The 26,427-nt window shown below is 41.3% G+C and overlaps 2 protein-coding genes across 3 annotated transcripts; one reads left to right on the plus strand and one right to left on the minus strand.

Moving 5' to 3' along the window:
• Positions 1-989: 989 nt before the first annotated feature.
• LOC108683352 (prostaglandin reductase 1) lies at positions 990-23,333 on the plus strand. 2 transcript variants are annotated; one of them, XM_047879488.1, is made up of 8 exons: positions 990-1,214; positions 1,931-2,033; positions 3,090-3,284; positions 4,036-4,154; positions 14,703-14,854; positions 16,329-16,452; positions 16,954-17,072; positions 22,778-23,333. In XM_047879488.1, exons 1-8 carry the CDS (start codon positions 1,109-1,111, stop codon positions 22,886-22,888), a joined length of 1,029 nt encoding a protein of 342 aa, XP_047735444.1. In that variant the 5' UTR covers positions 990-1,108; the 3' UTR covers positions 22,889-23,333. The 2 variants fall into 2 exon arrangements, with proteins under 2 accessions (XP_047735444.1, XP_018028153.1); XM_018172664.2 differs by lacking the exons at positions 990-1,214; positions 1,931-2,033; positions 3,090-3,284; positions 4,036-4,154 and adding exons at positions 12,077-12,215; positions 13,054-13,156; positions 13,497-13,697; positions 14,134-14,252.
• Positions 23,334-23,669: 336 nt separating this feature from the next.
• LOC108683346 lies at positions 23,670-25,247 on the minus strand. The gene is made up of 2 exons (XM_018172653.2): positions 24,329-25,247; positions 23,670-24,092 (listed from the first exon to the last, which is right to left on the minus strand). Exons 1-2 carry the CDS (start codon positions 25,213-25,215, stop codon positions 23,852-23,854), a joined length of 1,128 nt encoding a protein of 375 aa, XP_018028142.1. The 5' UTR covers positions 25,216-25,247; the 3' UTR covers positions 23,670-23,851.
• Positions 25,248-26,427: the final 1,180 nt, after the last annotated feature.

Here is a 26,427-nt window from a genome sequence, read left to right on the forward strand (position 1 = left end):
ATCTTTGCTCACATGTACAGTGAGCAGAGAAATAGAAGACAAGTTACTATCCCAGATATGTAACATTTACCTTTTCCAGAACTTAAATGTAGTGGAAAACGCTTTCATACAGCAAATTAATACGCACGCAACGACACGAGTGACAAATTGAAATAATATACAAGCTTAAAGGTTAATTTTCATATCCCTGCTTGCCATAATTATTAGCGGAAATTATGAGCCCTGACTACTGGAGACTCGCTCAGAATTATGATGCATTACTTTTTTGATGTGTTATCAAATTTGAAGCTTGTTCTAGCCCGCATATTGATAGATGGGTGGTTGAACACGTCAATATTAAAAGTACTTGTGAATGTTTTAGTTGTGGGAGTGAAGACGCGCCCTAGAAGGGCGCGTCTTGTTTGGTGAAGTATGCGCCCTAGAAGGCTGTATAATTTTGATTTGTGCGCTGCAAGAACCTGATCCAAAAATGTATCATAACTCCGCACAGTCATCCTACAGTTACAGTCAAGCGCTCTACAACTAACATAAGATCCTAGACATGAAACTAGAACTCCGTGAGGACATCGAGATGGCCATTCGTGGTGTTCAAAGGAAAATTCTTGAAAAATATTCAATTTTTTACTTGCTTCGGCGATGTTGACACGCAGCGTTTGATTCTGAACGAGATTACACAAGAAAACACGTACGAAACAGGTCGTGCCAGCGAAAATAAACATAAATGTGGGTAATAAATATTCAAAACGATGGTGCAAATGATTAAAGCCTATTCAACGTGTCTGGGTTCAGCGAATAGAAGGGAAATGCTTTATGTGGAAAATGCTAAACGGCATTTGCATTGAAAATAGAGTTCGGCGCCAGGCAGAATATCGCTTCTTCCTACAATGACGTGCGTCTGGCAGTGGCCGAGCGGTTTGAAGTTGTCTAGTCGGTCTGGCCTAACTTGCTGCGCTCATCGGCAGTATACAGAGTGCCAGCTGAGGTACAAGTGCGATCATTTGGTAGTCATTATTCATAAGATTGTTTTTATTGTCATCACTTTTTAAACTATAGTCTGTTTTTTTTCTAAAAGATTTTATTGTCTGCATCGAGAAAATTTTCAGTTAAAATGGTGACATCGAAGTGCTGGATTCTGAACAAGAAGCATCCTGATTTACCAAAGGCTGATGATTTCAAGCTCATTACCGAAACTTTACCAGCATGCAGTGACAATGGTGAGTCTGATGTGTACCTATGCACATTCTAGATAGTCACATACAGATACATGAATACTTGAATAGCATGATATACTTGCTACATCAATTTTGATCAAACCATTACAAAATTATACCTTTATTAAGGCCTTAAATTACCAGCACACTCTATTCCGCCAATATTTCCTAGCAATTACGAGATTTTCTAGAATGTTCATAAATTTCAGATACGAAAAAAACTGTTCATTCTGTTACAAGTACCCATCATATTATGCAATCAATTTATCGCACATTCTTAGGACGTTCGGAGAGTTTTAGGCAATTGTTATTACTTTTTTTTCTTAGAGATCATTAAACATGAAAAGTTAGCATTATATTATCTATGTCACCTCACTACTTTTGATAAAACTGAATTGCAACGCTACAAAAACGAAATAAGAGACCCGCTGTTAAATAGAAATTATTAAGAGATTAACGCAGTGATTGTCAACATTCCGCGACATGGGCCGTGAATCAAATTTTAAACTCGCTTAAAGTACACTAGCGGCCGATTTCCTGTCTGTGATTGCTGGATTCAGCTTAATAGCCGATAGCCGTCAGTGATTGGTGGGTTAAGTAACGAACTTGCAATTCTTGTAGATAGTAAGACCCCTGACAAGTCTTATTCAGTTATAGCGGCTTCTCGTACGAAACCACCTACCGGTTGTCACTTATAATTCATCCACATTTTATACCAGAGTTCATCGTGGAGGCGGAATGGATCTCCGTGGACCCGTACATCCGCATCGCGCTTACTGACCAGCAGCTGGGCAGCGTGATCACCGGCGGACAGGTGGCCAGGTATGAATTATAAGGGCGGACAGGTGGCCAGGTATGAATTATAAGGGCGGACAGGTGGCCAGGTATGAATTATAAGGGCAGACAAGTGGCCATGTTCGAATTTTAAGGGCGGACATGTGGCCAGGTACGAATTTTAAGGGCGGACAGGTGGCCAGGTGCGAATGTAAAGGGCGGACAGGTAATGAGATATACGGAAGTTACTGGTGGACAGGCAAAATACTAATGTTGTCAAATAATTTCATCACACTAAGACGCTTATCATTTAAAAAAATGTGATGCAATATTTTTTATGTGCATTGTCTGAGATCCAAGTACTGATGTTAGCAGCTGACAGGTATAAAGGTTTATAACGAAAAGGTGGCGATTTAAAAATTTGTTATTGAATTGCGGGGAATTTGATGAATTGGAATATCTTACTTATAGGTACAATGTTACTCGCTCACACGTGAATGTAAGGTTTAAGCGAAGATCTCAGTAGCGTATAACAATTTTATCAAATTATATGACGCTTATCATTTAAAAAAATTGTGCTAAATAAAGATATTTGACATTTTTTGTTTATCACCTGGTTACATTTTTCATAGTGAAGCTTGATTTTCTAAGCAAAAGTCGCTGCATCAATGCATAAATTTTAAGGTGAGAAATATGAAATTTCCGGAAGATCCCTTCACAGTCCACAGATAGGTAAATATTTAAACGTGCGCTATAAGAACATAGTACATCCATAATGATAATTATATAATTTAGTAACTTGTAAAGTTCATATTTCCCTTGCTGTTGTATGTTTGTTCCCCTGAATCCATTATCATGCGGTGTAAATTTCAGTTGGGACACTTCCATGAGCTGCACTAATACAGTCGGTTTCATAGCCATAATGAATAATTTTTTTACGACATGAAATTTCAAATGATACCTTGAGTTCGCCTAACCATTATTAGTATGTTAATCAATTTGACTCCATGTTTTTCTTCAGTTCATTGGTGATTGTAGCTTTAATGATCTTCACTTAAGAAACTGTAAACATTTATGCTCGTCGCGGCCATTCCTATACCACAGAGTGATTGAGAGCAAGAATCTCGCATATCCAGTGGGTAGTCGCGTTGTTGGATACTTCGGATGGAGGACTCATACGCTTCTCTCTGATGAAATCATGGCAAGAAAAAGCTTCGGTAACTTAGAAAACTACAAGCTTTTCCCAGAAGTTGAGGGTCTTTCTCACTCTACCGCCTTGGGAATCTTGGGAATGCCTGGGTGAGTATTTTTTGGAGGGGATGGATGGACTCTCAAATCTTGCTTAAATGCACTTAACGGCCGATTTCTCGCCTATTATTGGTGATTTAGCTTGAAAAGCCGACAGTGATTGGCTGACGGAGTTACGAACTCGTAACTATTTTTGATAGCACGGCACCCGAACTCGGGTTATTACCTGCCAAAAATCTAGGACGTCATGCATGCTGTTGGTGAAGTGCAAAGCAGAAAATCAGCTGCCATGAGTACATGGGCACCTGACCGACTCGCCCGTTAGTGGTCCGGTTTGCTCTATTATTGAGGCAACAATTTTGATGTACATTGTCTGAAATCCAAGTACGGATGTTAGCAGCTGACCGGTATGAATGATCATTACGAACAGGTGACGATTTAAAGATTTATTGCTGAATTTCGTCGAATTTAATGAATTGGAATATCTTACTTACGTACAATGTCACTCGATCGAACGTAAATTTCAGGTATAAAGCGAATATCTCAGTAACGTATAATTTTCCAAACACGCATGATCAAAGTTACACGAGTTGCAAGGATGAACGAATATAGATGTAATGTGTGACGTCACAACATGCGTCGACTGAGTTTTGTGAATTTATAGGTTGAGCAAATATCTTATATAGTTACATATGACTTCACAACACGCGTAAACTGAGTTTCACGTAATTTCAAGGATAAGCGAAGATTGTAGCTACACATTACGTCATATCACACGTAAACTGAGTTTCATGAATTTCAGAATTACTGCGTATTATGGCTTCCTGGAAATATGCGACCCGAAGCCGGGAGAAGTAGTGCTCGTCAACGCCGCTGCTGGAGCCGTCGGCAGCGCGGTCGTCCAGATAGCCAAGATTAAAGGTAGGCCTCATTATGCGTGCGAAGTTAGGCTATAAAACTACAGCCATCTGAGTTTTGACTTATCTCAAATTCCCAGATATTCCATAAAAATTGTCTCTAAATTTTTTCATTACTGTTAAACTGTCTTTAATCACTTATGCGAAACAGCACATATATAGACAGGCTACACTTTATAGGCAAGCTGAGTGGTTATCGCAGGGGTTCATTCCGTTCATACCGTATTTACCTAAATAATGTCACGTATTAATTGAGGTCTCATTATTGGGTATAAAAACGTATATTTCCTTTTTTAAATATAATCAATAATTTGCGTTAACTCTTTGCCTACGGATATATCTATTCGTATACAAAAACCCAGGACCGAAAAGTCACGTCAGAATACAAATAGTTAAGAGCTGCGAGATGGTCGCGTTCGCGGGCTAGTAATGTCCTCAGTTCCCATGGCTGCAATAAGTAAACGCGTTCGCGGCCTAATCTTTACCTTGGTTTCCAGCCTGCAAGGTAATCGCGTTTGCTTGCTTATAGTTAACATGGTTTCCAGGCTGCGAGGTAATCGCGTTCGCAGCCTAATATTTAATATTTAACATGGTTCCCAGGCTGCAAGGTAATCGCGCTCGCTTGCTTATAGTTACCACTGTTTTCAGGCTGCAAGGTAAAGATAACGTCAGTTACAGTTTACTGGATCCTGATTAATTTGTTGATTTTTGGGCGTCAACTGCTACTTCGATAACGTCAGTTGCAGTTAACTGGATCCTGATTCATTTGTTGTGCTCTATTAAGTTGGGTATGATAGCGTTAATGAGGGATAAGTATAAAATTTTTAATGCCGTTAAATTTAACGTAACGTAACGTCAGTTACAGTTTACTGGATCCTGATTAATTTGTTGATTGTTCCGGGCGTCAACTGCTACTTCGATAACGTCAGTTGTCCTTGAGTTTTCATGTATTGATTGAATGTTTGACGGCCTAAGTGGACACACAAATCCTTGGCTTAGTAAGATTTGTAGCACCCCTAATAATGCGCTATATTCATGATTCAATATTATTAACATAATAAGTGACTGTCGATAGGGTAATTGTGACTGTCGATAGGGTAATTCACGGAAACTTCCTGTTTTGTATATCGCGTCAAGCAGCCAGATGTTGAAAGAAAAGAGCAAAAGTACTTTATATTAAAGGAAAGGTCATAAAGTTTTGTGTCCTGCCCAGTCAAATGCCACTATGCATTGAACAAGTGAGCGGTGTGCATTTGCTGTCGAGGTGTACTTTTCGAATGGCCGGTCCATTATCGCTATTCAACAAACCTTCCGTACCTGGTTTCGTATTCGTCTTTCAGGTCGGGTTCATGTTTAGAAATAGATTGTTACGTGGGTGACCACATTTAGGACATATGGAAATGTGAATGCAAGAGTTAATTGTTTACAATGGCCGTCCAGGAACCCTGCATCATCTGAAGATCAACATACGCCGAGCTATCGCCAATATCCCATCGATATGCTTAAGCAAGTTGAACGGAACTTCAAATATCGACTACCTGAATGCATTGACAATGGGGATGACATTTGTCCGATGTCATCTTTAAAACTTACTAATACAAAAATTTAGGCAATGTCTTTTTTCAATAAGTTACATTGTAATGATATCTTACATGTTCTTTTATTTTTATTGAGCTTTCAAATCGGGAAGTTTTCGTGAATCACGCAGTATATAATCACTCGCGTTGAATGCGACATTTGCGAAATCTGTTGATTTTTAAATTCTTGCTTTTGGCATTTGCTTCAACTACTGAACTTTATTTCACTTTTTCAGGTTGGAGGGCGATTTTCAGCTAAAGCTTTCCCATTATTGGCTGAGTTTGCTCGGGTGTCGGTCTGTGGTGCTATTGCCAACTACAACGACCGCAGCAAAAGCCTGGATCACGATTACCTGTGCAGTAAGTATTGTATCAGCATTTTGAAAATAAATATGAAACAAGAGATACGAAGCGTGTTTTTAAAGTAAGTACCGTTTTTAATAACGCCACCGCGCCGCAGCGCTGCCGCCGCCGTTTTGCGTAATATGTGCAGCTACCTACATCTCTCAAGAAGTCACAGACGCCATTAAGGAACCATCCGACCCAGTCACAATTTGACTTTGTTTGCGTGATTTTTGAGTCCTAACGAGAGTCCAGCCCACTGAGAAGTGCGTGCGTTTCTCTGTGCTCAAGGCTTCAGATCAGCTGACATCCACCGCCAAATCACTGAAGTGTTTAAAGAAAGCATTACGAGTGTTGCGATGCCACAGAAATAGGTTAGGGCCTTTAAAGATGGCCGCACAAACTTTCACGATGAGGCACGAAGCGAGAGACCTTCACTCATTACGCATGATCTGATTCAAAAAGTGGACTATGAAATGAAAGAGAAGAGACTATTTACGATTTCATCATTGGATTAAAAGTTTCCTGCTGTCTCAAGAAGTGTTCTGTATAAAATAGTCTAGTAAGGCGTCAAGCTTCTTTATCTATGGCATAAAAAGCTGGTCACAAGATACGATAAATGCTTTAGATTTAGAATATAGTTTAATATTGAGAAAAAATGATTACAAAGTATGTGTATTACATTTCATTTTTTGCAGTCATCAATCTCGAATACTTAATACTTAATCTTACCTAATTTTACCTCTGAAGCATTGTCTAGATTGCCACACTCGGCAGTTAACATAAAATTCAAAGGGAATTCACAACAGCCCTAAAAGACTAAAACATTCAGTTATACACGTCAACATCCTAAAAGAAAACAGAAACAATGTACTAAAACCTCCCTATAAATTAACTAAATGAATTAAATAATCGAAATCTCCTATTAAAGTCCTTATTCAGTGATTTGATGGTATTATAGCAGAGTAATTTGATCTAATGTCATTTATGTTTTAAAGCGATATTCACGTTGCGTGCTACAGGTCCGTATGCAGAGAGTTTGATCAACTGGAAGCAGGTGCGCATCGAAGGCTTCATGGTGACCCGCTGGAGCGCCCGCTGGAGAGAAGGAGTGCAACAAATGAGGGAGTGGATTGATCAGGTAATTATCACTCAACTGCTCTGCATTTGGATTTATTATGCAATGCATCGAATATTTATTGTTGTGATTCAAATATACCTAATAACCATCATGTAGTTATAATGTTTTTACCTTGCAGGGTAAAATGAAGTACTCGGAGACGATCACAGAAGGTTTCGAAAATACTCCGCAGGCTTTTATTGGACTATTTCACGGCGATAACTCTGGAAAAGCAGTTATCAAGGTTTAAATGGAGTTACTTCAAATGGATAAAGTATCTTTGAGCTGAAAGTCATACGATTCGCAGACCCTCATGAAAACCCTTTAGAAATTCTAATTTAAATTTCGTTTCCTTATAAAATTCCTGCCAAACTCACCCTGAATTGCTTCCGTGCTTATCTGCGGAAAATAAATGAATGTTAATAATCTATGCTAAGTTTGAACAGATTGTCAACTTTAAGAAAGTCATGCGGCTTCACACTGCTGGTCGAAAGTGTAGGACCTAGTGCCCCACAATGCCGGCTTTCAATGAAGTGTCCAGTGAAACACTGTACTCATTTTGATCATGATGTGTTCATACGTTTTGAAGAATTGCGTTGTGTACTGTGATTACGGTCACTGATGCGAATCTAAAGAGTACAAATACATCAGGCCTACTCTTTAGCGTCGACATCACTATGTTATGTTAACAAATAACTGCGTGTAACGGGCCATGCGCATACTTGGAGTCGTTCGAGCATGGAGTCCAGTCGATTGTATCCATTGAAAGAAGATCAATTTAGAAAGATGATCTCTGACTTCACTCTGATGCTGTGACTTTCTGTTCACGCATTGAGTGAATTCTGTATCGGACTTGAGAAGAAATATTCTCGCACTGGACACCTACACAGCATCCTTCATTCTCCTCTTTGTCACATCGTATTGGTGCAAGATAGGCTCCTCAGTTGTGGCATCTCTAGAAAATGCAGGTTGCAGCTCAATGCGGAGCGTGCTTTAGAAGCTGCAGTTTAACGGTAGCAACCAATATTGAGAAGCAGTGCAGTGGAGAAATGGTCGTAGCAACTAGTGATGCAGGTCAAAGTTTTTTTTTACAGTTGGTGAAGGAGGCCTGTATATTCAATACTTTGGTTTACTTTATTTTGAGAAAAGAGACGAGAATGGAACAACCTATTTTGTATCCACTTTCTCACGTGTCTGCTATTTGTTGCCATTGATATTAATTTTAACATATCCTACTCCTAGTACTCTGAGTTTGTTCAATGAAGTTTAAATGTAATTTGTCGCATTTTTTGTGGGCACTACAGAGGTCATACAACGAAGAATAAAAAAAAGGTAATAAAAATCGTGACTCGTTATCATTTCAACCTTTTATGTACCGATTATTCCACTCAATCGACAATTTTACGGACCCGCCTGCGGACTCGCGCAACTGGGCCGCTCATAATTCCTTCAATACTTAAGGGGAGCGTCTGGGGTAAAATTTTGAATTTTGGCTTTTCCGGTTTTTAGTCTCATCTTAAAGCTGACATTTTGCTCTATCCAACGGTACCAAAATCATCTCTGTACGTTGATTTATGCGTTCACGACAGCTTGCAAAAGGGGGGGGGGTCGGGGGAGTTCTTTCACATTTTAGGTGGGCGATAATTCCCGGTAGCATGCATAAATAGCTAGTCCACATACGATGTGCTTCAGTAACCCGCCTGCAGTTGTACGGGAGGGGTTGCGTGTCGTCGCTCCCACCATCCTTGACTGGAATCAAGCTGCAGTAACGTTTAGTTTTGTATCCTTGCTACATTGAGTGCCTATTCCGATGCGCGCGGGACTTTGACGGGCTCTACTGAAAAGTTAACTTATTGTCACTGCAAACCTATCTCCTCCTAGAGTTTTTAAGCTACAACAATGAGACATATACCATTCGATGAGCAACAAAATTATCTAGAACGTAACACGGGCGTTTTTCTAATTTCGTTATAGTTTGGATTTTATTCCGCAAAAGGGGGGGGTGGCGGGGGGGAAAATCAAAAAATTTTCGAAAAATTTACGAAAAATGCTCCCACACCCACAAAAATGAGAAATCCTAAAAACCCTCGTGTTACGTTTTAGATATGGTTTTTACGCATCGAATGATATGTGTCTCGATGTTGTAGCTTGAAAATCCTAGGAGGCGATAGATTTCTACAGTACCCCCTTTTTTGGCCGTTTTCTAATAATTTCACGTTTTCTTTCATTTTTTTCGAAAAATTCACACGAACAAAAATGTCTTAGAATTCTGTTTTACATATGTGTACCAAGTTTCAGAGTGATCCGTCTGTGAATAGCCGAGATAAATTTTACCCCAGACGCTCCCCTTAACGGATCTGCATGAATTTTGGAATATGAGTATTAATTATCGATACGCTGCCGCAGGAATTATTACAGATTTTTACATGAATTATTTTTTAATTAAAACCAATAAACGTATTTTTTAAGCAACTGGGCCGCTCATAATTCCTTCAATACTTAACATATCTGCATGAATTTTGGAATGTGAGTGTTAATTATCGATACGCTGCCGCAGGAATTATTACAGAACTTTACATGAATTATTTTTTAATTAAAACCAATAAACGTATTTTTTAAGCAACTGGGCCGCTCATAATTCCTTCAATACTTAACGGATCTGCATGAATTTTGGAATGTGAGTATTAATTATCGATACGCTGCCGCAGGAATTATTACAGATTTTTACATGACTTATTATTGGGTTAGCCAGTTAGGTTAGGTTAGGTTAAGTTAGGTTAGGTTAGGCCCAGTTGCGCGAGTCCGCAGGCGAGTCCGCTGGCGAGTCCGCTGGCGAGTCCGCAGGCGAGTCCGCTGGCGAGTCCGCTGGCGAGTCCGCTGGCGAGTCCGCTGGCGAGTCCGCTGGCGAGTCCGTAGAATTGTCGATCGAGTTTGAAATAAAGTTTTTCTGACGGCCTGACCCATGCTATCTTTAAATCCTAATCTTGATGTAAAACTAACTTCCACAATTAAAATTAAGATGTGCAGGTATGTAATAACAAAGCTATCTTCAAAAGCTGTGATGTGTTACGTGGCATATGACTGAGACGAAAATCCTAACATTATAACATAAATTGCTATTCGGTCATGATTCATCAGTCATCACTTCCAAAACATGAAATTTAAAGTCACAGATAATAGTAGTAACTCACTTGTGAAAATTTCGCTAATCGCTATTGTGACAGAACCAGACCACTGAGACCAGTGTCCACCACTACCAGTGACAGAACCAGAGGCCATAGTTTGAAACTTGGTAAAGAGCAGTGCAGTCGCCAGGTATGCTTGAATTTCTTCTCCGTCAGAGTGGTGAACGTGTGGAATAGCCTTCCTGAGCTGGTGGTTAACGCGGCAACGCCCCAGTGTCAACTCATTCAAGTCTCGCCTGGAGTCCTGGACGCTCACTGGTCTAACCTTAGTAACCTAGCCAACAAGTACGACCCGGATTCCCGGACTGCTATCACTAAACTCGTAGGTACTTGGAGAAGTTGGAGCCCACCACGCACGTTGCTTAATTAATATGACGTATCACCATGATTGGTGAACAGGCCTCTAATAAGGCCTTCAACACAGGCATAGTGGCAAACCAGAGCTTTTTTAGAATCAGTTCATTTTTAATTTCCTCATTTACTCGAGAATTAAACCAATTTCTTAGGTATGATAATGCTGGTATCCAGGATACTTTACTGGTCTACTTATAGGACTCAAAAATGAACTTGAGGGAGAGTCTAAAAAACTCTCTGCTTTGCCACTATGAACACAGGCTCAACCCTTCAAAGTCAAATCGGAGTCCGACTGTATTTAGTTGAAAACTAAGTTATGGCTCGACCTCGACTGTACCGAGCTCTCTCGAGTTTGACAGCAGCCTGTCTTGACTGGCTACCACGTCATCATTTTCGAATTTTGAAAATGCTCATGGATGCTCTGCAGTCTGCAGTATGCAGTGCTGCCTTGCTCCGAGGCGTTGAGCCGGAGAAGGTACTACTAGCTAGACTGCTAGAGGCCTAGAGCTCACCAGTTGCTGTCCTCTGGCAGAGTCTGGCTCTGAACACGAACACCTATAAATGCTCCCGGCGGCCGGCATGAGGCATTCCACTGCAAAAATGCTAGAAATAAGACTCAAGACCAAGTTTTTTGGACATCGCCTAGTTGTTACTGGCTTCACCACCAAGTGTACAGTGTACTGTAGACTGTAGAAGGCAGTAGAACCGTTCAACTGTGTTCAACTAAGGGAACATGAGCAAATTCTCATGGATTGGATTAAAATTAAGATGTGACATTACGAAGATTTTAAGATGCCCCATGGCCATGGGCGGCGGCCGTAGGACATGGACATGCCACCATGACCATGGAGTATGGACTCAATTACTCATGGGCCCATCAGCCCGCCCATGTCTGCATGTCATGTGTTGTTATGGGCATTCAATGGCAAAGTACAACTTTACAAGTAATAGCAGTTCAGTTGCATTTGAAGTTCTAACTTTTTTCATTGGCATCATTCTTTATAAAATGTACTGATTGGATCCAATAATCCAAGGCTGTAAATTGTTAAAGCCCATATTCATAACCTCAACAATCCATATATTTGAAGAGTTAAAGAGTAGATATTTCAAGTTTGGCTTGGAACACTTGGACTGTTGGACAATGGACATGTTCCAAAATTTTAATATCATTTGAATTTAGTGTGTAATATTAATAGATACATACAAATCTTTGGTTATGAAATTATGCTTTAACATATATCTGGTAGTCATTTTTGTATTTACTGCTCTCACTCAGTCACTCTGAGTCTCAGTGCTCTGAGCCTCTGCCTAGCCTAATGTCTATGATTATTGATTTTTTTTTGTACATTGTTATTCTACCAGGCAATTGCAATTTGCAACTATGGTTTTAGCTAAAACTTGGATTCTGGACAAGGTGCCAGATGGTGTTCCCTCTGAGGATAATTTTAAGCTAGTCAATGAGGAGCTGCCAACTCCCAATGATGGAGGTGAGTGAGACTGTGAGCCTACAGCTACAGAGCCTTTTCTGTCGACTATATTTATTTGCATGCCTTTGTCCTGCTCAGGATTTTCTATCAGAACTCATTCACATGGAAATATAAATAATAGATTTAAAAATAATTCGTCTAATTCTATTTTTACTAATTTTCATTCTTTGGGTACCGTAGTTATATGTTTTAGGAATTAAATATGTAAAATTGTAAATATATGTTTGATGGAATCTGGTGATATGACTTTTGGTTCTAAGTTACATCATGTAACTTACTCTTAGAATGTAATTGTAATGTAACCAGGCTGGAATTCTAAGATAGTGCATAAACATAAAGTTTGTCATTTTTCCAGCTGTGATTGCAATGTCATCCAAATTCCTATCCAGACTGTGATTGGTTTTGTGATGGCCTTTCCAATTTGCTGTCTGTTTTTATTCACATTTCCACAACTACAAGCATCTGAACAAAAAATTTTATGTTATTTTAGACCTTTTTGTATCTTCCTTGAATATTATGTTCCTTTTATGTATCTTATAAATATTACATATAAATAATAAATTTTTTAAAATAGATATTCCTCAAGTCTGAATTATTAAGCATTATATGGCATCATAGTCCACCTTGTCTTTTCAAAATTTGTATTTGAAGTACAGAGTTGCTGATGTTTGATTTATCAGCATAACTTCTAAATTGGCTTTACTGCAATCATACAAGTCACCCACTTGGCATTAGATCTAATTTTTAGATGTAAATTTTCATTAGATGAAAATTTGATCTATGAGCTTCAGTTGTTTTAACAGCTGGATATGATTTAATACATTTGGTTTATTGACAGAATTCATAGTTGAAGCTGAGTGGCTGAGTGTAGATCCATACATGCGGTACATGATCCGTGACATGAAGATTGGCGCTATTGTCACCGGATCTCAGGTTGCAAGGTTTGCATATTAGTAAATGTGTGAGTAAAGAAATAGCTTGCTGTTAAATGACAATGAGGGGTAATATTGGCAGTCATCCATTATGTAATCTATTTTTTTTTTTCAATGTAAAAAAGTGTTATATTGATACTTTGGGTATAATAGGAAATAAAAATAGCATTGTTTTATTAGATTCTTTGAGGGTTTTCTATTGTGTATTACCATCTATCTTCTCATGCATTGAGAGGCCAAATTTCTCTTATGTTATATTGCTTATTTCCAATATATGGAATGAACGTGCTTTCTCTAATTTTATGCTGCAGACTGGTTTTCGTTGTAGTAAATCAATCTTTTATTTCAGAGTAATTGAGAGCAAGAATGCGGAATACCCTGTTGGAACTCGTCTTGTTGGGCAATTAGGCTGGCGGTCACACACACTCTTGCCTCTTAAGAAAGCTGATGGCACCACCGCTGATGACCTCTTCTCCAATTTTGCTCCTCTGTTGCCCGAGATTGAAGGACTTCCACACTCGACTGCCCTTGGAGTGCTGGGCATGCCTGGGTAAGTATACACATATATCAGATGAATCAGATCACCGGTTTTGATAGAGTAGGTGTGAAATTAACCATCATAACCCATATTTAATATTAAAGCTTGATTAAAATTGCATCTATAAATTTGCTGTGCTTATGATATTGCCAGTCTGTGGTGATACTTAGGAATAACTGTTCCAATTCTAATTTTATGAAGAAGGCGCATGTTGAAATTGCACTATGATGTAACTTAAGGTTTTTCATGATTTCATGTGTTTGATTTTACAATCTTGCATTGTAGTAATGTGCACACTGTTATAAAATTCTTATTAACTACCATACTGGACTAGAAAATATCTAATTCTGCTTTCATAATTTTTTCAGCATGAACTTATACGTATACTGGATTAATATACTTGTTATACAGTAATTTTGCAATTAAGTTAGAATTTTATATTTCATAGAAATACTGCATATTTTGGCTTTTTGGAAATCTGCAAGCCCCGACCTGGTGATGTAGTTGTGGTGAACGCTGCTGCAGGTGTCGTCGGAAGTGCTGTGTGTCAAATAGCCAAAATGAAAGGTAATTTACAGTTACTTTTTACAGAAGCCTTATGTATTTTATCCACATGTCGGTATGTTTAGAGCAATTCTTTACCTGCCTTAATCTCGGTTGCTAAGATTACAATTAAACCCTAATAGCATGATAATCCATTCATCTGCAAAGCTCGTACAATTGAGAAGAACGCTTCATTGCTTGTCTAGTCAGTGACTGAAAATGTCCTGTTTCCAACCTGCCAAGTAATTGCGTTCGCGGGCTAATAATTTCTTATATTTCCAGGCTGCAAGGTAATCGCGTTTGCTTGCTTATAGTTACCATGGTTTCCAGGCTGCAAGGTAATCGCGTTCGCTTGCTTATAGTTACCATGGTTTCCAGGCTGCAAGGTAATCGCGTTTGCTTGCTTATAGTTACCGTGGTTTCAAGCCTGCCAGGTAATCGCGTTCGCTTGCTTATAGTTACCTTGGTTTCCAGGCTGCAAGGTAATCGCGTTCGCGGGTTCGGCGGACAAAGTTTCTTGGCTGCGGGAGCTCGGCGCCGACGTCGCCGCCAACTACAAGACGGACGACGTCGCTCAGGTCATCAGGGACGCGGCGCCAAACGGCGTCAACTGCTACTTTGATAACGTCAGTTACAGTTTACTGGATCCTGATTAATTTGTTGCTTTTTTGGGCTCTAGTAAGTTGAATACCTATGATAGCGTCAGCGAGGGATAAATATAGAATTTTCAGTGCCTGCAAATTTGTCACTGCATTGAAAAAAATCGGAAAGAGTCAATGCTTCTGAATCAAACTTTGAGTAGGTAGAGAAATTTAGTTCTTGAGATTTAATGGTAGCAAACTTCCCTATTGATGAGTATTTCAGAATGCCAATATAACAGAGTGAAAAAGTTTTATATGAACTTTAGTCTCCTCGCAGTGTACATGAAAACGGCCCTCATATTTAACCTTTGTTAAAAAATTTAAATTACTTCAGGCTTGTCTTAAAAAAAAACTCTTGAACTGAGTTCTTTTCTTGATCTATAATATTCAAGCTGGGTCAGGTCATTCTAAGAAAATTCATTTGTTTAATAAAGTTTCATAAACATTTTGTGTGGGATGAAGCGGTGGCTTATTTTGTCCAGGGCACTGCAGCTCTCTGAAGGACTAGGGGTGCATGCCGGATGCCAGCTTTACTTAACTCCATCAGTTCATATTTATTTCCGTGAATAAGCACACTAGAGGGTTTTCATAGCAGTTTGTGAAGTCAAGTGCTTAAAGCCATAGCGCCGTAATTGCACAGCCACCGATTGAACATGCTCAAGCATGGTCACACTGCATCATGCCTAACCTATACACGTTGCAACATTTATCCAGACAAAAACAAATCTGAGCGGACCTAACCTAACGTTATTAACTGTAGCGGGTTAAAGAGGCAGGATAAGTGAAGAGGTGGAGCCAGTCATTGGCTGCCAGAAGGTGGAGAGTCAGGACAGCATGAATACGTTAGGTCAAAAGAGGGAAGGTCTGATGCTGAACTGCCTGCTTATGACCGCGCATGCTAAAGTATTGGCCGAAGACCTACGGCGATATTAACGTTAAGCTGTGTGTCACTAGCTTACTGTGTTCCAGCCTAGTCTCTAGTTTTTAGCTCCGAGGCCGAGTTTAGTTAGTTATTGCATGCTGTGGCTTTGCGTTGGCTCCAATGCTTATTTAAGAGTTTATTTTTTCATCACGGCTTCGTCCACATTGGTTGCCTTACGCGAATCTCCGCCTCAGTCGATTTTTACGTGCAGTAGGTATGCATTGCGATTCTCAAGTATAGAAGCACAACAGTTTCATACTTCGATATGTGTGGCTCATTTTTCAGTCATTCATGCTACGTTTCAACATATTTTGCCATCGACGCGTGCAAATCTATTTTAATGGCTAGCATAAGGATCGCGACTCACACATTGGCAACGCAGTGCATTTGAGGCCCATATATGTCCAAACATAAGTTGATTTCCTTGAATATGTCCAAACATAAGTTGATTTCCTGATGCCCTATTCAAGTCCCAATATTCGTTTCTAGTTTTAGCTCTCTCTCAACTGTTCTCATGAAATGAACTTCTTGTCCCAGGTTGGAGGCGAATTCTCGTCAAAAGTGATCCCTTTGATGGCAAGCATGGGCCGCGTGTCACTGTGCGGTGCAATATCCACGTACAACGACCACACCAGACACATTGGAGTCTCAACCATGTGCAGTGAGATATTCTTTGTGATGCTCGGGAGAACGATTGGTCTGAAACTAACCTTCTAATATTGGTATTCTTTTTTTTTCAGCTTCCGAGATATACAACGCTGCAGTGGTTTTCCATTCTTTTTTTTTTTTTTGTACAAACCTGACAAATTTCCAGACATTTTACCTTACTAGGCTTTGGTACGTTTTTTCTATCATGATATCTCTTAGGCCTTTATTCATCGTAAACAGTCGGGATCAATTATTCACGAGTTCAATTCTGCTGACATTAGACGAAACAGGATATCTTCGCTTATGTGTTATCATTATGGATTACACCTGTAGAAGATACTGTTATAAAGTTTCATGCGCGATGTAATTCACGTCGCCCTGGTAGTTTGAACTGAAGAACGAAGCGACACTAGCCGATAAAACTGAATTTTAATTGATTTTATGTTTCGATTACTGTGTATCGACACCAAGAACTACATTTTTTCAAGAATTTTCAACTCGAATTGTGTCGCAGGTCCGCTGTCTGAAGGCACGATCATCTGGAAGCAGCTTCGCGTGGAGGGCTTTATTGTGACTCGCTGGCTACCGCGATGGCGCGAAGGTATCAAGCAGATGAGAGACTGGATTGATGAGGTCAGTTGTGCAGAAAAAAAAGACTTGAATAAATGGAGCGAGAAGCGACTGAAATTCAGATCATATCAATCTTTTGAATTTTTCAAAAAAATTATTGCTTTGATGTTTTAGAGATTAAAGAATCATTCAGAACTTTCATTTGCATCTACAAGTCTTGAATAGATCAATCCCCAGTACATTTTAGAAGTTTTAGGCTCGAGTAAAATGTAAATGTTAGCTTATAAGCTTGAAATGGAACACCGATTGCTTACAATTAGGCTATTTCAAAGAAATTTGCGATGATAATAGCTTCAGTTCTTTAGGGCATTACATTCATTCGTTATGAAGAAGTAGGCCATTACATTCATTGCATGCATGCGGCCTCCTATTTAGAATTGGCAGTATAATGGAATTCCACCACAGTATAATATATGTAACACAGCAGGCATTCCTGGTAAACTGTCACCTGCTGAAATGCTTATTGAAACTTTGATGAATGGACCTGAAAATCATTATTATTATTATTTCACGAAGCAGTTATCGTGGCGTATGGTTCAAACAAAATTCTAGGGCACGTTACACATAAGTTTAATAGCAAGCAAAAAATAAATAGACTCGAGAAAGGATGACAACGGATAAAAATAATTCAGCACTTGATTCATAGGCTCTACGAACTAGTTCCGTCTTTAGGCGTGGACGAAACACCTGCAACGAAGGAGCTGATGTTACGGATGCCGGCAGACAGTCCCTGGTTCCGACGGCGGCGACCGGGAACGCTCTGTCGCCGACGGTAGATAGACGTGTACATGGAACGACGAGGTCCGCTGTTAAAGACGGACGCAGTCTTCTACAGGGTGGAGCGCGGTAATTTGCTTATTTGCACTGCATGCTGTGACGGCATTGACGGTCGAAGACAGAGGAGAGTGGACGTGGCTGACTGTGGATGGCGGGAAATTTGTATTCGTCTGGCTCTCAGTTGCCATCATGCAGTGGACACGTGAGGAGAGGTCATTTTGTGTAGAAGCGTATTTTTCAAATGCACACTCGATCACTGCAGTGCAGCGTGCTTTTCGTTCACGATTCGCTGTTCCTTTACGCGGACGTGTTCCTGGACGGCAATCAATTGAAAATTGGGTGAATGCATTCAGAAGTCAGAACAGCAGGGAATGTGTCATGTCTACGAAGGGGACCTTAGAGAATATCTTGCCGAGAGACCTCTGCATTCGGACCGCGTCACTGTGTGGTGCGCCATATCGTGAGTAGGCATCATTGGGCCTTCATTTTTTCAGGATAACGGTCGTGCCATAACTGTGAACTCCGAACGGTACTTGTCTATGATACAGGATTATTTTCAGCCAGCTCTTGAAGCAATGGAATTAGAGGATACATGGTTCCAACAGGATGGTGCCACTGCACACACAGCAAGGGTTACCATGAATTGTTCGAGGCAAATGTTTCCTGGACGGCTTATCTCTGAATAAAACTTGGTTTGTAGGTTTGTTATAAAGTCTAAGACTTCCTAATTCTCACTAATATTGAACTCTGCTCGAGATCTTTATCACTTCTAACGTTGCCACGAGGTTAAATCAGAATTTCAACTTCCGTATTAAAATGATTACGTTAATTTATCGATTTTCTATTATCTGATACAAATTAGGAATTTGCCAGGTTGACTTTTGCCAGAGTGGCTATACTGGCACGATGATAATACGGTTCTCTTTTAGTCAAAACAGCGAACTAGTTAGCAAAGGGGCAATGACAACACATGGAGATAAATTCTATAGTTACTGTATTATAGGAGGAAAAAGATCTAGTCTAATACAATGGAACAGTCGGCAGAGCACGGTTTACACGGAATATAGTAATATACTGTCACACCAAAAATATGTAGCTCAGACAGAATACACATAAAATCCTATCCCGACCTATTCACCCAGTTTTTATAAGATAGTTTCTAACAGTTTCCCGGAGTACATCACCGATATTTGGAGACGTGAGGCCAATACGCAGCGGTGGCGAGTTTCCCCAGGCTAAGTGACGGCGAAGATTATAATTCGGAAGTCTTCAGTACGCGTTCCCGGGTGTACGTGATTTTTGGGGTGTAGATACTGGTTATTTCTGTAGATGTCGTATTTCGGAATAACATTCTATCTCGGTGGACATCGGTTTCTCGTCGTTGAACGATTGCCGGTAAATCAAGCGTCGTATACCCGCTTGTTTTCAAACCGTCGGCTTATGAAATCTTCAACGGTTCTACATATATTCCCAATTTTATGAATTTCTATCCTTATCATCTCTTTGAGGGGTGATGTGACCTGGCCAGCACGGTCACCAGATTTAGCCCCATGCGATTTTATTCTTTGGGGTTACCTGAAGTCTGAGGTGTATATCAAACGCTCCAACACCTTGGAAGACCTAAGGAAGAATATTGAAGCTGAAATTGGCAGAAGACCAGTAGACATGCTTGTCAGAGTTCATGAAAACTTCAGAAAACGTATGCAGCAGTGTGTGGAATGCAAAGGTCGACATTTGCCAGATACACTATTTAAAACCATGTAAGTTATAAATTCCATTACCGTGCAGTATAATTCAAATATAAAATAAATTTTTCTAGTGATCATAATTTTTTTATTTCATTCCCAAATCAGCAAATTACCGCGCGCCACCCTGTAGAAGCCAGATCCAACACACGCTGTAAACATTCCGTGAAATAATGAGGCGGCTGACCGTGAAGGCATCGAAACGTCAGAACAGCGACCTTGAACTGCATGCGCAGCCAGTGAAGATCGCGCAATATCGGCGTCACATGGTCGAATTTTTGCTTATTGCACATGAGTCGCGCGACGCGTTCATTACGAGTTGCAGTTTATTTAGCGCTGTGGTTAGAAATCCATAGAGTGTGGCATTACCGTAGTCAAATCGGGTCAAAACGAGCGACACCACAAGCGGCACGAGAGAAGCGTCAGACGCCACGTATTCGCTGCAGAGCGTCAAAACAAGCGGTGGTGACTTTGGCTATGTGATCATAGAAAGTTCAAGAGTCAGAATGCCAAGATTTCTATCCAACGACGCAGGCATGACGAACTCGTTGCCCACTCGAACAGTGTTGGCCAGAAGCTGACGCTGGCGCCGAGCAGTCGCAAACCAAATAAAGTCGGTTTTTGATAAATTGAGCTGGAGCTGGTTGGAGCGCATTTAGTCTGGCACGGCGTCCATGCGGGCAAACATCCGGTCCTGCAACTCCTGCATCGTCAGACGGTGCACAGTTGCCATAAATTTGAGTTTCGTCGGCGAACATATACGGATTCAAACTATGTAAATCGATTTTGTGCAATACGTCGGCAGTATATAACAGGAAGAGGATCGAGGCCGAGGACTGATCCCTGTGCTACGCCGCAAGTTACCTACGATGTAAGAATTGGAATCTATTGCTGATATAGGAATCGAACCACCGCAGCACTGTGCCGCGGAGGCCGAATGATACGTACGTCAAATCGACGCAATAAAGTGGCGTGGTCGACCGTGTCAAACGCGGCTGACAGGTCGAGTAGCCAGCGCCGCAATTTCGCCGCGGTCTACTGCTCGCAGAATGTCTGAAAACACCTTCAGCACGGCGGTATCTGTCGAATGGAGATGGCGGTATGCAGACTTGCGGCGAGGCATGAGACCGGAGTATTGAAGATGGTTATTCAGCCGTCGGACCACAACGCGTTCCAGGAGTTTCAACTAAATCGACAGGTTGGAGATTGGTCGATATGATTCAGAAGCGTTTTTTTCAATAGAGGCGTAATGTAAGCTGCTTTGAAGTTCATCGGAACAACACCGTCAGTGAGGCAGCGGTTGAAAAGTTCCACCAGAAAAGGTGCTAGGGTTACGAGATTGCTGGCACATTGCTTGTTAGGCAGAGCGCGCACTGCAGCGATGACATCGCCAGCTGTGACGCAAGTAAATTCTTGGAGCACGCAGTCGAACGGGCACGGCGCAAATGTTGCCGGAGGAGCATCGGCTGACGATGCTCGCACAGCAGAAATTTGTTTTAAAAAACCGCATGGAATTCCTCCACGCCTACGTCACCCGCATCTGTATGACCTCATCCCTTGAGTTTATCCAGCGAACGCCACGGCGCTCGAGGATCGCTGCGTTGCACGTCGACTCTGGCGCCAAAATTACTCTTTCAGAAAGAAGGCCACATAATTGCGCCGCGCATCTCGCCAGATGGAGACCTCAGCAGAGCAGCAGCAGAATTGCCGCGCCTGTTCGCCCGGAAGACAGCCCGCTGGAGCCGTCGAATCCCCCGCTTCGAGACTCGACATTCATCATCGAACCATGGGTCGGAGACCAAGGGATACCCAAACTGTGCGTGCAGGAATGAGATCATCGAGTGCACAGGTCAGCTCGGTATTGTAGAGATGGGATAGATGGTTGATTGATAGCGCCAACCATGAGTCAGGCCGACATAGTCGGAACGACTGCAGTTTTTCGCGTAAGACATCGCCGTCAAGACCACGCCATGGACGACAGGTAACGTTTTTGTACGCTGGCACCGTTCACTGAAGTAGTCGACGGTTGGATATTGCGATCTCGATAATGTCGACTGGCAGACTTTGAAGGTCAGAACGTGTGATAACGTCCAGCAGTCCGCCCATGTCGTGCGTCGGCAAGATGACGTGGCAAACCATGCCAAAGGTAGCCAGAAGGTCATTCAGCGACGAGTCTTCGACGCGATCCAGTTGAACTTGAACGTTTAAATCGCCGGTGATAAGGACATGATCGGGGAAAGTCACGAGTTTAGTGAAGACATCGCTCAATTCGACGAAAAATCGCGCGCTACAGCAACCGATCCACTACGATAGATGGTGACTGCAACGCCCGTTAGCGAGGCTCTGATCACTTTAGCGCATAGCAGCTCAAAGGTGGCGGTAGGTCAGACGCCGATGTCAAGAATTGTGTGGTGCACGCCCCTGCTGACGACGGTAGCTACTCCGTAATTCACCGCCAGTGCGTCGGGTTGCATGCGGGGCCACGCGCACTCGACTACCTGAGTCCTTCAGAGCGAAAACGCGCGATGAAAACCGAGTCAGCGCCATGCCAGGTCTCGGTCAGGAAGACGATATCTAGTGAGCGCGAGCGACACATGTGAAGAAACTCGTCAACCTTGTTATTCAGCGAACGGATGTTGAGGCAGCCGAACGATAATCGGCGACACGGCTGCACACAGTGGCGATCAACACGAACGCTAAGGTTTTGAGGCCTACGGGCCGACACAGGCTGATACTCAGCAGCAGTAGCCGCAAGTTCATGGCAAATGATTGCCGCCATAGCAACTGCCTATTGCCAGTGATGACGAACACTCCGCTGTCGCGCACTGCTCGAGGTGGGAGCAGGACGCCTATTTCGGTCGGCACGGCATCCACAATAAGACATGCGAGGCGTGGGAGACGTCTCGATGAGAAAATATATTCTCTCACAGACGGATGGATCAATGTCTGACCGCCGGGCCGGCCGAGCACTCGCTTTGCCGAGTAAGCTAACTGCGTCATGAATAGCAGCCAGATTCAGCCTGGGTCATATAACAGTGATGCTAGTCTACAGTCAGCTCAAACCTGGATATAGCGAACGCCAAAACGAATGCGCACAATATAGTCCTCCCAAAGCATTTAGACAGTTTGGTAGCCAGTGAAAGTTTTAAAACTGTTCCCCTAATAATTCCTATTTCATTTTTTCAGGGTAAGCTGAAGTACAGAGAGACTGTTACCGAGGGATTCGAGAACCAGCCCAAAGCATTCATCGGGCTGTTCACGGGTGACAACATTGGCAAGGCGGTCGTCAAGGTCTGAGAACAGAGTACTGGCGGATCGACGAATTTCTCTGAACACTTTCTGCTAAAAAACATTCAAGAGACGCCGCGTAGAAATCCTGGGCGTGGGTTGGTGCATGAAATTAAAACTGTATCAGATACCCTCTATACCATAATTGAGCGTAAACCCAAAAATTGCATCATATACTAGGTCTTATCTCTATTAAAGCAAACAAAAGCTTACTGAACGCAATCAGCGTAAATGATGCTGTGGACTCGTACGAATTCGATGAAGACGTCTAGAAATAAGTATCCACTATGCAGTATGATTTTGATAACAAATGGTTACACAATTTATACTATATGTAGAATGTTGTCAAATTACGGGACTAGCCATATGTATTAAATAAGTTGGTATACCCACAGGAATACCAAATTTCCAAGTTTTTTTTTTACAATTCCTTGCCCGCTACCGAAAATTTTTTAGTGTAGACTTCATACCGTCTCTCATTAATTATTTTACGAATAGTGAATTTATTGGAATTTTATTTAATTTCTGAATCTGTTTCACGAACGGCATTATGAATTATGTGGGGTTTCTTCTATCTGTCTGTTGAACGCGTGAGAATTTTTGATTATGTTACGATTTTTGTGTCAATAAACTTTGAAATTCGTAAAAGCCTATGATATCCAAGTGAGTCGTATTGTAAAATTGTCCATCATGGCTTGTAATATTCACGTCATCATTGAATAGAACATTTTTGAGAGACCTACACAAGGACGCGCGCTTCACTGAGAATTGCAGGATAACTGATATAACGCATAGTTGGGTCTTTTACTGGTGTCATCAGTGAAATATCTTCTCGAAATTAATGTTTTCGCCCCAACGTTGGCAACTTGAATAGATCCAATCTATTCTGTCTTAACGAATCGGCACTTGAAAAAAAAAATATAAAATAAGCGACATGGTACAACAAAATATCACTTTCACACTATCATACTGCTAATACAAAGAATTTGTTGCTAAAGTTCTTGGTGCCTGGCTAAGATGATTGAGCACAGCATTTTCTGCCTCCTCAATATCGAAGACTCGCAAGCCACAATCCCGTTGTTCTTGGCGAACTATCAGCTTGCGCCTGAAACTGTGCAGGAGGCGAGGGAACTTGTCAGAGCCCAGGCGTTCATACACGATGTTCAGCTTATGCAGCAGATTTCGTTCTTCGCTCATGTTCTTTGGACGCAAACTGGGTGAGAACGTGGCCCATATTAAACCACCAAAGATAAAACATGAATGTAAAATATTAAATGGGCATCTATTTGGCGCTAGTCTGTAGATATCAGAATGAATGATCCGACATTATAACAATTCAATATTTACACAAATGATACTATACATATAGGTAGGATATGAACTATCCAATTGTCAGGATATTTCAGTACAAAAAAGCGCGTATAAAAACTAAAGGAAATATTGACTTACGACTCCAGGTACTTGAGATCACGCAGGTAGCCTTCGTCCATGACGAAAGGTTCTGGTTTTGCACGGAACTTGAGAGCAAGTCGATGGCGCTTCAGGGGAGGAGTGTTCGTGGTGGCATTGAGGGACTTCGTGTTCGTAAAAGAAGGAGTTGGTGAAACCACTGGCAGACGCGCTGATTTAGATGCAATGAACTCGGGTTTATGTTTCTTCGGAACTTCTTGAAATAATGTATTTAATTTTCTTGAATGTTCAGCACTTCTCTCATTATCACTTAATACGGTTGCACCACGATTCTCCATTGGAATGGATGAGCTCGTATTAGCGAGAACTTCATCAGCTTCAACTTCATACACAGAATTTGAGTTACCTTTGAATCTACTCACGCTCGAGTCATCACCTGGATTGCTTGGCATAGTCGACTTCTCTTCTAAGAGGTTAGTCGACGGAAAGAGAGCTGTTGCATTTGCACTTATTAGTTGCGAGTTCTTGCCGAAAACTGCTTCCCAACTTTTTCCAGGAGACACTGGCACATTATTAGCGTTAACCGTTGACTTCATCGATGAAGGACTCCCTGGAGGAGTAAACTCGTTACTAATTTCTGATGGCAAACTGTCAAACTCTTCCATCGAGCTTTTGTTCATCGGCAAACTCGGAGCCTGACAAGAAGCGTTTGTTACACTTGCCTCTGGCTTAAAAGTTATAGAATCAAAACCTTCAAATTCAAAAGTTTCGTCATCACTCGAGCAGAAAATAGAGTTGTTTAGTGGACGTAAATCTTCCGGTGTAGTGCGAAGAGGACTCAATATTACACGAGGGCAAGTTCTGGAAATGAGTTGTGCCCGGCCACGCCCTCTACGGTACCGGGCGGTTCTTTTACCTGGACGCATTCTTGCTAATTTAAGAGAGTATAAATTTTATCTGTAATGGGAAAGGTTTGATAAAAAAACACTTTGATAAAAAATGGAATAATAATAATAATAAATAATAAGTTTAGACCAACTTCACAGCGGGGAAAAATTAACAAACTAGCCTCGCAAGTATTTTAGTTCACAGTATTTAGTAAGAATGCTGGTATTTCAGTTCACACTTGAAAGACGAATAGTCGAATTGGTTCGAATGGAAACTACACACACAATCGATTGGACAAATTTGAAATTAATCAACCATTGATGATCACGAAAACTACTTTCATAACAGCGTGGAGACAATTTTCTGAGAAATGTATTGACCAGCCAATTGCCAATACAAAGACCCACGAAGACACAAAGACTGAGGAGTTATTTCCGCCATTTGGAATCCGAATTAACATTAGCCCATTGATATAAGAACACATTTTTGATGGCAAAAGCATGCAAGAATTTCATTCATTTCTTTCTAGTATCATTTTACACCCTACTTAATTCCAACTGCACCTTCTACTAACAACACACATTGATCACACAATCCCCTTTGGGAGCCTCGTCTCATTCAAACCACACTTACGCGCTACTGAACAAAGGCATGAAACTATAAGCTTATTTTTCATTCACAACGTTCATTAGGCATTCTTTCTAGCAATATCATGTTTTTTACGGCCACTTTCTTATTCCTTTCACTAAATAAATGTATCCCACCAAATACTACATAGAGGCAGCCATAATTATCAGTATTGGAGCTTCAACTGACTATTTCTCTTCTTCTTGATTGTGGGTGGTACTGGAGCTTTGTAGCTTCATTCAATTAGCTCCCGGACGGTAAGGGTATTTAGTTGCTGGTACAGACAAATTTTTGCTGCTAATTAGAAAATAAAAATTTCTTTGACAAGTCTCTGTATTCCGAGGTTAAGAGTTGGGACGACTTCAATATAGCCGTTACTCCAGTTAGTGCTCTATGTGTATGGGACAGACGTGGGGAGGGAAGAGGTGGGCTCTCCGTGCTTTTTAAGCCTGGACGGCAGGTGGTGCTCATTTGCTTCCAGTTGCAGCCACTACTGAGCCAGGTTATTTGTGTAGGCCAATGACGAAGGGCTCTACCCGCGAAGAACACGCCACAAGGTCAGCGTGCTCAGAGAGATGGCCGACGATGGTAGTTTCTTAATAGCAGCACTAACGAAGTTACGT

The sequence above is a fragment of the Hyalella azteca genome, unplaced genomic scaffold (genome assembly GCF_000764305.2).
Source record: "Hyalella azteca isolate HAZT.00-mixed unplaced genomic scaffold, Hazt_2.0.2 contig3170, whole genome shotgun sequence".
Lineage (NCBI taxonomy): Eukaryota > Metazoa > Arthropoda > Malacostraca > Amphipoda > Hyalellidae > Hyalella > Hyalella azteca.